The 13585-nt window shown below is 28.6% G+C and overlaps 1 protein-coding gene across 1 annotated transcript; it reads right to left on the minus strand.

Annotated features, from left to right (window-relative positions):
* Window positions 1-733: 733 nt before the first annotated feature.
* Window positions 734-1485, minus strand: LOC128963512 (uncharacterized). Its single transcript, XM_054310027.1, has 2 exons — window positions 898-1485; window positions 734-831 (listed from the first exon to the last, which is right to left on the minus strand). The coding sequence occupies exons 1-2, from the start codon at window positions 1481-1483 to the stop codon at window positions 734-736; spliced, it is 684 nt and encodes a 227-aa protein (XP_054166002.1). The 5' UTR covers window positions 1484-1485.
* Window positions 1486-13585: the final 12100 nt, after the last annotated feature.

Genomic DNA, 13585 nt, shown 5'->3' on the forward strand with positions numbered 1-13585 from the left:
AACGGCATTGGTGGTAACAAAGGTGGTAAAAACTCAGCCAATGGTACGGGAGGTGTTGGCAATAATAACGGAAAGGGTGGTTTAATTGTCGGAAGTCATTCTGGTAATGGAATCGGTGGAGTCAACCAAAATTTACCCGGAGGTGCAAAACCTATTCATAAACCATAGAATAAATTCATTTGAAATCATTCATTCAATAATATAAAATAATAAATATGTGTTCATTTGAGTTATGTTTAAACCTGTATTTCTTATTTGATGTTAATTTTTTATAATTAATATAATAATAGTTAAAAATTATATTTTAATTTAGTTTTTCAATAATTTAATAAACAGTAAAAATATGAATCACATAATTGTGAATAGTTTAATGAACTTAATAATAAAAACAAAATTTAATTTAAATATATTATTAGTTTGTTTTTCAAAAAAAAAAACAATAACTAAATGTTATTATAATAATAAAATATTACAAACGGTTTAATTACATATTATACAGTACAAATTACAATTACACAATTAAAGATATCAATATTAATTAATACTAAGTTTTTTAAACATCATTATTAGTAACAATATACAGTAATTATTATTAATGATTATATTTAAGATTTGTTTAAATATTTGTTTAAAGATTTGTTTATTTATTAAAATGTAAGAAAAATAATTTAAAATAGTTTGAAATAATTTAAATAATATATAAAAACAACACAAACATCAGATATAATTAAATTTAATGTTTAACAACGTTTCCAGTGTTGACTTCATTGGTTGTTAGCGTTTCGTCAGTTTTTTTCTCGACGTCTTCCACTGGAAAGAGTTGTATGTTTTCTATAAATAAATTAATGACACTTTATATCAATCAATATATACAAACAAATGCAATCCATGACTAACCTATCAGAGCTTCGTGTGGGAACTGGACGACATGTGACGGTTGATATTCATCGTGATGTTCGGGTGCGCCCACCTGTGGTTTAGACCAATCAAGTTCTTCGGGTGAAAGTAAATCACTGAGTTCTATACGAATCTCCCGGTTCGCACCCTCCACCTCCTTAGCCTCGTCTTCGGTGTCGAACTGTGCATAACCCGTCAGATTTTGCGTTAAATTAATTTCGGCAACACCTGGAAGTGACTGCAGTACTGGTTGTTCACTTTGGTCAAGTGGTGGGCCCTCCACTGGTGCCTCTCTGAAGTCATGTTCATCAATGTGTATGACATCATCGACATCCGTTCCGTTCTTTTCTTCGAAAAATTTTTCATTCAACTCATCGGTTTCGAGGACTCTATCGCTAATAAGATCAAAGTTGATGGCATCGACCGGTATATCCCATTCAACTAATGACTCGACATCAAGATTTTCATCAATGTCTTTATCATCGACAACCTCTTTGCTATTTTCTGCCACTTCTTTGCTTTCGACGGGAATGGCATTCGTGCGCCAAATGGCTAATAATGTGATGAATAAAATGGAAAATTTCATGTTTTGATTATTATTATTATTATTATATCATAAGGCTATATATATATATAATATGCCAACAAATTTAATGACAATCTGGCAAACTTGTTGCACATAGTCATCGCTTTTATAACCTAATGGACCAATTGTATTGCATGTGTTGTACCATTACAGGGCTATCCATCTAAAAACACACACAAATACATCTAATAATAAATAGGGTATTTAACCTTTGATTTGGTTGAGTAAAAATTAATTAGCTTTTAGTTTCAAAAAATATGTTTATATTATATTGATTTAAAAACATAAGTTACATCGAAAATTGAAATTTACAAAAATATATTATATTTGCAGTTTATTATTAAAAACTTTTTGTTCAATTGACTCATATTTTAGAAAATTATAGAAATAAATACTTAATAGTTATGGATTTAATGTGTTGATTAAAAAAAGATAGGAAATGATTTTTTGCTAATTTATTCTCAAACAATAACTCCATAATTAATAATATTTAATAGGAATTTATCTAACAATTTATTTGTTGCAGATTAGGTATACATTTAGCATAATTAGAAATTTTTCTCTTATTAATTGTTATAAAATTATTATTATTTATTTGTTATTTTTAATTGAAATTGATAATTTTAATGTCTTTGGAAAAGTTTTATTTTATAATTAAATTATAAATAATTACTTAATATAGAAACTTAATACTTAAATCTTAAACTTATAAAGCATTGACCCCTTAGTTAAAAAAATTGTGAAACTTTTTTATTTTTAAACATTTTATATAAAGCAGATGTGTTTATAATGGGGTAGACGTCATGAAAATTCAATGATTCAGTTAAGTGCCGTATATAAGTGTGAATGTCATAAAATCACATATCGTTTAACTTGTTTGGCAATAAATTTTAATTTTTATTTACAAATAATGTTTAGTTTATTATTGCCTTTTGTGTCTATACTAGTGTTATATCCGATAGAGGCCGTAGACCTGACGGCCAACACAAACAATAAGTCAAAGTCAGTGGACTCTGTCCTGATTTCCGCTAAAGATAGAGTAGTACTGCCTTCTAAAGAAAAGTCAAAAGAGAGGGGATGGCATAATTGGGGTAGTCCTCAATGGGGTGAACCAGATAACGACTGGTCAAATGATGGCGACTCTCAGTGGTCAGAGCCGGCAGTATTACCACTACCAAACAAATGGGGAAATAATGAAGGACATAGTGGTCATAGACCGTGGAGCAGTAGTCTTTCCGATTTTGACAGTTCAAACAATTGGCCCGAAAGAGATAGAGATCGGGACAGATCAGACCAATTGTCGCCATCACATATTTCGGATGCCGAACAATCACAAGGTTGGGGTAATGACAACTCATGGTTGTCCCACTCGAACACTGCACGGGATAATGAGCCCCGAGAATTAAATTGGGAGTCACCATCGTGGAGCTCACATGAGGGCAAACCATGCAATTGTCCTAAAGATTCAAACAATCACAACACATTTGAATCATACAATCAGCCGCCACCACCTGTTAACTATCCATTATATGATTCGCCGCCCAGTTATGCACCGATAAGGCCTAATAAGCAGAGCAAACAGCACACTTGGAACCACTTTGACAATTTGCCCTGGAGCAATTTTGAAAAGGGGTCTAAAGATAAAAATGCACTCAAAGGCAGTGATACTGAAAGCACAGTTGAAGAGGTCATCAATAAATCCGAGCAAAACAATGAATCACAGGAACGGCCAAACATTGTCAGCGATAGACATAATGTTGACAACAGTGACAACATTCCAGTCTTGTCTGATAATGTATTTGTTTAGTACATATGTATAGTAGTCTTATATATATTTTTAATTTATATCAAATTTCAATCTAATCTCATGTTATTTAATAATAAAAACATAGTACAAATCAAATTATTGTTGTTTTTCATAAATATATATATAATATCTAAATATTAAAAATATAATTATAATTTAATTAATAAATCTATAATTTTATATTTAAAATTATATGTACAGTTTGGTGCAGTCAATGCACATTAACTATACAACATTGACTATAAATATATAATTTGTTGAGTTAAAAACATGTAATGTGGCATAAAAATAAGTTAGTAAAATTAATATGATTTACTAAAACGCTTCAATTTTTAGCAGCAAATAACTATCAATTATATGTATATATAAGTTAGATATAAAAAAAATGTTATTTTTAAATAGTTTTTTAATAGTTTTTATTGAAGTAATTTTATTTCTACAACTAAGTTATGGCAATAGTTTATTTCCTATTGTAACTGGACATATAGCCAATGGAGGTGATGGCGGTTTTGGTGGACCTGGAGGTAATGCAACAGGTGATGGAAACGGCGGTCCGGGTGGTAATGGAGGTGATGGTGGAAATGGGGGAAATGTAATGATTGGGACACCTCCACCATCTGAAAACAACACAACAGTAACTTCAAGACAAAATAAACTTAATGATAATTCTATGAGACCAACGACACCAACGACACCAACTACTGACCTCATGTACGCTCAGTACAGTACCAAAGCTGATGGACAAACAAAGACAACAAGAAAAACAATTATATCGTGGATCGTAAGTAAGACAAACAAACCAATTAAGGCAAACACGCAAAAAATATCTGAAACTACTGTAAGGCCTACTATTCAATTGGAAACGACGACTAATGCAATAACTTTTAGTACTTCTGAAGAGACCATTCCTGAAGATTCTGTTGAAACTCATAGTAAACCAATAAATCCTATCCAAAGACCATGGCTTAAACCAGCGCACAGACCCTCAGCTCATCCAAGTTTTATATGGCCGTCAACCAGACCCGACAAAAGCCCATTATTTCATAATAATTTTATTTGAAAAATTAAGCTATTTTAATATAAATACACATTTTATTAAATTTTATTAAATTAATACTAATTTGTAAGTCTAATAAACATTTAAACTTATAATAATATTTAATGATTTTTGTTTATATAAAACTGGTTGATTGCAAAATTATTGACAAAAATGTTGTTATATAGTCTATTCCTAATTTGTATTTTTTAAAAATATGTGATAGGTGCTATTAGTCAGAAACTCTAAATTAATTATATTTTTAGAAATATTTTAGTTTAATTGCTTGCGAAAAAAACTGAACAAATTTTCAGATTAGTTTGTCTTTATTATTATAAAATGAAGTTTATATTAACTATTTTTAATTTAACAAATTTTTGCATATATTTGACATTGTGTAGTACATCCACAACAATCAGAAAAAATTTATATGATAGACATCTCAGTAAACAATCCGAGCAAATAAAGCAAAGTCCTAATAATGAAAATATCAATAGTATCAATGATAATGTCGACAAACAACAAACCATAAGAGATATTGCACGACAACAGTATATTCAACAGTGGATTGAAGATTATTTGAATAGTAATGGTCAAATCCAAGTGGACAGTTATCCGGGACATCATGAATATGGCGGTAATGGTAGACATCCACATTACGAGACCTCAAAACATAAGTCTAACAATTCCAGTTTATCATTAAGTCATGATGGAAATGCTACCAATGGTTACAACGGTGCAAATGGTGAAGACGGGTACAATAGTTTTATGCAAAATCACTATAAACCGGTCGATCAAACACATAGAAAGACAACGCCATACAGTAAACCAACAAAATATAAAACAACAAATAATACGACAAAACCAACCAAACGGGTGACTAAAACACCAAAAATTAAGAGAACAACTCAATTGATGACAACTCCTTCAATAAACAACTCCTTAAATAATAACTGACTAAACTATACTAAATTGTCTAAAATTACGAAACTTTACGCTCAATCCTAAATTAATACAATATTTGCTAATCATTTACATTATTAAAATTCATTTTAAAGTATATAATAAAAATATGTATACTGTATTTGTTACGTAATCATTATTTTATTTTTAAAATATATTTTAATCCAGTACTATTATCTTATTCTCAATAATACTAACTATTACTATAATAATAATAACGATAATAATGCTAATATAATAAAATAATTAGTGATTATTTTATTATTAATTACTCATAATAATTACAATTAAGAGAAGTAAAAACTTTAGACTAGATTTGTTAATTTGTAAAAAATATCAATATAATTACTGTATATATAAATCACGTGTAAATAAAGTTAAATTCAATTATTTAAAATAACTACTTTTGAGATTTTACTAAACCTAAAGATTAAACTTTAATCCAAATTATTTAATTAACAGTAGTTTTAAAGTTAAGCCCAATGTTAAGTCTAAAGTTAATGTAATAAACAAATAGTCAAATGTCCACAACAGAGATAACTTCTACTATAAGTAGTATTTATAATAAACCAATTAATGGACTTTTAGTGATAGCCGTTATATTTATATTTATTGTTACGTCAACTCTTATTTGGTTTGTTAGAAATTAGGCTCTATCTTAAAATTAGACCCAAATCATGACTCATCCCGACTCATGATTTTTTTTGACTATCTAGTAAACGATATTTTTAATATAAAAATGACCACAAGTGGCAATGTTATAGATAATTTTATACTGAATATAATTATAATTACCACTTTTAACGGGTCTGATGCTATTATATGGTTAATCATAAGAGTAAACAAAAAATGATTAATTATAAATATATTCAGTATAAAATTGTTTATAACATTGCCAATTGTGGTCATTTTATATTAAAAATATCGTTTACTAAATATTTAAAAAAAAATTCATGAACGGGAGTCTGATAATAATATTTGATATTAGTTACTACTGAAAAGTGTATAGTTTTTAAAAATTTGTTATTTTTTGATTACAGGTCCTTCTATGAGTTAAATAAGCAAATAAGTTATCATTTGTCTCAATGTAAGGAAATGAGAGGTAAATTATGAAAATATTAATCATTTGAAAAAATGAGTTTTAAAATGATTTATATTTTAGTTAAAAATAATTTTAGCAATTTATTGTATATTTGATTATATTGTAGATTTACAGTCAGAACGTGAGTTCAAGGATAAAATGATTATCATTAGACCCATTCAAAGTACAGACTAACCGTCTAATTGAATCAAATATACAGTAAATTATGAGACACTTTCAAACATAAACAATACTCTATATTATTATAAAACTTGATATAATTTACTGTATTATATAAAAATTTACATATAATATTATTAAATATTTTAAACTTAACAACAAAATATTTATAAATTATTTAATAAAAACATAAAATCCTATTTTTTCTACATTCAATTTTTAGGTTAATTAGAGTAATATTTAATATGCGAATAACGGTTAACTATGTTTGTAATAATTTATAAATTTAATATAACTATGTTTTTAATCTTTAATATTAAGATAATTTTCATAATATTACTAAGTTTGACACATTGTTTGTGCGACAAATTAATAAATGATATCCAAAACACTGTAGAAAATACTACTAATAATAATAATGAGTCTAAAAACTTAGTTAAGTTGGAGTTTAATACTACAAATGATATTTTTGTTGACAAACCTATCGACAAATTGATGACTGAAAATAAAAATGAAAATAATTATATCTCGAAGTCATTACCGGATGATATAGAAACTTATAGCCAAAAATTGGCATTTTTACATAATATTGATGGATATACTGGTAATTCAAATCAACAAATCATTGATTATTTATCGGACGATAATTTGTATAAACTTGTTGTTAAAAACCAAACGGAGTCTACACTGACTGGTAATGACATTTGGGATACGAGTAATATAACGGAGTCATCATTGTTAGCAACAAAACAACCAATAAGACTGAAAAAGTTTAAAACCAAATCTACTGATATTAATACTATTAAAATAAATAAAGATACAAAATATGATAAGCCTATTACTAAATCAAGTAAATCATTCATAATCAAGACGACAACACCCATTTCCATTATACCGGTTCCCATATGGAGACCGATAAGAGAAAATATTGTAAAACCTGTTACAAATGTATTATCAGATGATTTGGATCAGCTTAGTCTATGGTCTAATCAGTGGACATCACAAAGTCCGTGGAAACCTATTAAAAGTACTGCCCGTCCGATACCATCCATAACCAAAAATTTTAATATCGAAGAACTTTTAACTAAAAGCTCTAACTTTCCTATTATTCCGTGGAAACCAATGAACTTAAAACCTTATATGGATTTTGTAGAAACAATGACAACGCAAACAACTGAATCAATGACAATGATGTTAACAACAATGTTAACAACAACAACACCAAAAAGTTATTTTATGGATAATAAAAAACAAACTAATGATTTATATGTTAATTGGAATTTACAAAACATACCTGAGCTTAAACTAACAACAAGTCCTCAAAGCTATAGTAAATCAAAATCACCGATTAGTATAACACCAAAATCCTTTACCCCATGGAAACCATTAATCGTTTTGCCCACTCTATCGTTTAGACCAAAACCACAAAGACATCCCACAATAGAAACAGAAACCACTTCATCCACTGATAACAACAGTTCCGATACGACAACATTTTTTATTGATAATACAACTTCAAAGACAACACAGTCTAACGAGTGGCAGTCAGAAACAACAACAGAACTATTGGTGACACTATCGGCTAAAGACTATATTAATTATACTGTATTTGATCTGTGGTTATCAGATAAGAACCAATCAAAGCTCAATCAATTGACATCGTATAACAATAATACTAATAGTAATAATAAATCAAATGAAAAAATTAATTTAAATGACAATCAATGGCAACCAATTAATTTGAAGCCAAATAAGGACCAAAAATTAGATCTCAACTCAAATGACAAATCTATAAAAAATAAAAGTTTAGAGGAAAGCATGTCTTTATTTTTTCAAAAGCTTGTTGACAATAATTTTACATTTAATGTAATACTTAAACTATAACCTATTAATTTATTTTATTAAAAGTAATTTTTTAAATCATACAAATTAAAAAATTATTCAAATAACTAAAATCTATTTAAAAATTTACAAAATTTAATTAATTAAAATTATTACAAATTTAATTGATTAAAACATTTCAATTAACCTATAATTAAATGTCATTATATTAACAAAATGAGTCAACAAACTAACAAATTGTAAAAATAGGTCATTTTAATTTTTTAGTCAAAACTATATGATAAACTGAAAAACAAAAAATAAAAAACACACTTCAAATATGCGACTAATTACAAGTAAAGTCAAAAATAAAATTATTTTGTTTTTAATTTTTAGTTATATTAACTATAATGTGAGCGTTAGATCCAAAAAACTGGAGAAACACTGGATCGACGACTTCGATGACGACTTGGATTCATCAGATGCTAATGACTTCGATGACACACTACCACTGCCTCCAAGAGTTTTAGAGCATAATAGCGGTTATAATAGTTTTGTTGTACCAAACTTTCAGAAGGGCGGCTCAAGACCTTCATTTAATTATCAGAGAAACCCACCGAAACCAATACAACGATTGCCAGCTATACATCAAGATATGTCACTCGAAACACTACCGGTGCTTAATCCTAATGCGTTCGGTGCAGTCAATCAACACCAGTTACTACCTTTACCGGGAATGTCTAACTTTGGTAATCATTTAAGTCATGCAATAGTTCCACACGGAATCGATTATACGGAACATAATTCTATGAAAAATCCTAAATTTAATGATTTCAAACCAATAGACCTCAATGTCAACAATTCGTCCAAAAATAACAGCGAAAGCAAAGTTTCAAATAACAATCAAAAGACATTTAATCCAAGTTTACTGCCGTTACCTCTGATAGAGACTGAATTTGATATTAACGACTACAGTGAACCAAATATAGATATAATTGAAGACATCGACAAAAAGACAACTCAATTGATATCAAATGAAACTCAAAATAATAATAATATCATCGAAATGGACAGTTCGTCAATAAATTCACTTTTAATGCCAATAAATACTGAAAAAGAGAATCAGATGACAACTACTGAACATAAAACTTCTAATTTAACACAAAAGGTTGGCTCTCCGTTACCACCGATCATATTACCTGAATTGGACATTCAATCACAACATACACCAAATATTATGAATTTAAGCGGTTTTGGGTTTGATTTTTCAAAAATTCCAGATTTGTCACAAATTGAAAATTTATTACATGAACTGAAAATTAATAAAAGTATAGAAAATTCTAAGCAATCATCAAATGTTAATCAAATTGATTCATCTGTATTGCCATCAATTGCTATGGCCTCCGATGATCAATGGACTCACATTTCAGTCAATATTAGTAATGTAGATGAAAATGAAAATGAAGGCGAAGAAGAGGAAGAAGAACCCGAAGAAACGGAATCTGAAAAAGAAATTATAACTCAAGAGAAGGAACCAATTGATGCCGATATTTCTGACGATATCACCACATCTACTATCAGTATAGTTATCAATAAAATTGAAACAACTTTGACTACTATCGAAACTACAACAACAACAGTAAAACCAGTTTTACCGTCTAAGTCACGGAGGACTCCCTGGGGTTCAATCAGTTATATTAATGTTGACTTATCGTCAGTCAACAGGATATTAGCCGATAAAGTCAATCAAACCCATTATAACAGTAGAGCAATGCAATGACTAATAGACTATTAGTAATAGTATAGTAATTATTTTTATAGTTAAATATTGATAAAAGATATGATTAAAATAAGTATATAAATGCGCTAATGAATATTTAATATCTAACTGTATTTTATTATAATCATAATAAATAAATATTGTATTTATTATAATATAAAATTATTATAAAATTTAAACAGATTAAAAAAGATAAAATAAGCAATCTAACTTTTTATAAAATTTCATTACAATAAAAACAGTATCATTACTCAAATTATTAATATTATTAAAAATTTAATTAAATTTAAAAAGAAATAAAGAATAATTATTGTAATAATTAACAAAATAACATATTTTACACAAAAAATCTAAATAAAAATATTTAAAATACATATGCTATACATTATTAATGTATTTACTACACATTTTAATATTACATAATAATAAAATATGTTTAAAATCTCACCCAAGATAACACATTTATTAACAAATTATCATTAAATTTATCATTAATTAACAAATTAAAACAAAGATTAAAACTGTGGGTCATTAGCCGTAAAATAGGTAAATTAAATGTGAAAATAAATTGATATACAATAAAGATATTATAGAATAGCATTCAAAGTCAATATTGCACTCATTTTTAACAATAAAATTATGGGAAAAATAATATTTATTATATTTCCACTAATTTTATTAAATATTATTGTTTGCGAGGACAGTGATGCTACCGCTGGTAGTAATGAATTGGTAAATGAGTCACATGTTGTCGAACCAGTGGTGGTCAGCACCGATAGCACAGATCTTAAGATCCATATTTTACAAGAATTAGATCCGTCCAAAGCTAAAGACAGAAAAAATAAAGTTGGAATCAGACAATGGCCGCGACCTATAGGCTCACAATTTTCCGATATGGAGCCGGAAACTGATGAAAATGAATCGGAATGGTATCCCGGTGTTCAACCGGTTGAAAAACCAGATACTGAGTTTGGCGGTCAGCATCCGTGGAACAAACCGGCCGGTTCTGAGTTTCCCTGGACTGCACACGGAAGTGGCAAACCTCATAGTGAGGGCACATGGAATGAACCGGCAAAACATCAATGGTCTCAACCAAGTGAGGAAAAACCCTGGAATGATGACAAACCTGTCAGACCCTGGACACAGTCAGACCATTCAAAGCCTAACAATCACTGGGAATCGGAACAAACATCCAAAACAAAGAAGCCGTGGTCACCGCCATTTGAAGCTGATGTGAGCAAACCCTGGGACACACATCGTGAACCAGATGTAGACACTCCTTGGAATACAGATGAACCGGAAACAGCACATGAGTGGACTCCACCGCACGATAATAAGCCGTGGAATAATAAACCAAAACCAGATTCATGGAACTCTTGGAAACCCGAAGGACATTCAAATTCAAAACCTGATTCTCACTGGAAGCCCAACATTGAAGAGAATTGGTATCCCGACAACAAACCTAAACCTGATACAGACTGGACACCTCCTAATTATGAGTCCAAACCGAGACCAGATAGTAAACCTGATCACTGGCACACAAACTCTAAACCACAACAACCCTGGAACTCTCACAATAAGCCTCAAAGTATTGGTGATGTAATGGGAGACCCAAACTCACCACCCGATGTCGATAACTCATGGTTTCCATCGAAACCTTCCGGTGCTATAAAACCTGACACTAGCAATAAACCCGACTCCTGGCACTCAAAGCCTGATTCATATAAGCCATGGAAGCAAAAGCCGAGACCAGTACCTGATTCTTCATTTAACGACGATTTAGATTATCAAGAGTTTAATGATTTTAATAAACCATCACATAATAGACCGCCACAGAGACAACCTAACAAACCCTCGTATAAACCACCAATTAATCACAATTCATGGAAACCGTGGCAACAAAATCCTAGAGATTCATCTAAATTAGATGAACCGATAGATAATGGAGACAGTGGTCAACCAAATGATATGACATCACTTTCTGCTGAAGATGCGACAGAAGTGCCACAAATAGATACCTCTGAAGAAATGAAGAGAGATGTTGAAGAAGATGTGGTTGAAAATACTTCGGTGTAATGTTTTAATGTAATTCAATGTAAAAATATATATTTTTGTTTATTTAAATTAAATTTAAATTATATCAAATTAAATAAAAAGTATTTGTAAAAATAATTGTATTATTATTAAGTATTATATAGTATTATCTGAATAAAGACGTCCAAACTTTATTGAGTATTTGGACGATCTCTCCTCTGTCAACAAAATCTGATATTTTCCAGTATATAATATAATTAGAGTTGTGATAAATTGCATCACTAGTTTTATTTACAAAAATTCAACATTTTTCTGTTATCTGGGAATTTAGGGAATCTATTTATTTGTGGTATTATATTACATGTATTATATTATATTACTACAGTATTGAACCTTATCTCAAATTATTTATTTTACTGATAATGTTTTCAAAACATATGTTATAACAAATTGTATATTAATTAGTATTGTCAAATAATGACTAAATTTATTGAATTTTTAAATTTTTAATGAAATTTTCTGATTAGTATTTGAGTTTTAGTAATTTTTATTGTAATTTTATAAAATATTTATATTTTTTCATTGGATTAGATAACCTTTAATAAATTTTAGTCTCCAGAAAATTTGGAAGACTTCCCTCCTATTATAGAAATTTCCCTTTTTTGGCCAAAACTCTCTTTATTAAACATAAATAAAATAATAAATATGAATAAAATACTGTAATATTTTCATTATATATCTTTTATACTGTAATACTGTAATTATATATAATAAAGATATATATATTTAATATTTTTTGTATAAAAATGATTAAATTTAATAATAAACTACATGTATTAAAAAATGTCATTTTTATTAATATTTTAATAAACTCCTATATATGTAATAACAGTTTATTAAATGAAGAAAATGATACCACTATTACATCTAATGTCGACTCAAGAATTACATCTTCTCTGAGTTGGTCTCAATCAAAGGTTAATTATGATATATCAAAGACATCAACTCGAAGACCAATACAAGCTATAGACCAAGTGATGGATAGTAAATATGGACGAAGATTATGGATGTCCAGTATATCTAATGCTTATATAAGCGGTGATCCATCGGAACCAACATTTTTTCAATTTGATAATACAGTTTCATTGTTAACAACTGATGGACTCAATAGACTGAATGATCAATTTATGTTTGATGGCAATGATTATGATATATTACCACACAATCATCTGTTGACTAATTTTAATTATAAACCATTTTTGAAAAGTAAATCATTTGGATTAACTACAAATAATAATCAAATTAGTAATAATAATAATTATTATTATAAATTTATACCGAATTTAGGTGATAATTATCCATTTAATAAATTAAACAAATATTTAGATAAAAACATTAAT

This window comes from Oppia nitens, unplaced genomic scaffold (genome assembly GCF_028296485.1).
Source record: "Oppia nitens isolate AA-2021 unplaced genomic scaffold, nextdenovo-longstitch-racon4-pilon3 scaffold7_pilon_pilon_pilon, whole genome shotgun sequence".
NCBI classification, from domain to species: domain Eukaryota; kingdom Metazoa; phylum Arthropoda; class Arachnida; order Sarcoptiformes; family Oppiidae; genus Oppia; species Oppia nitens.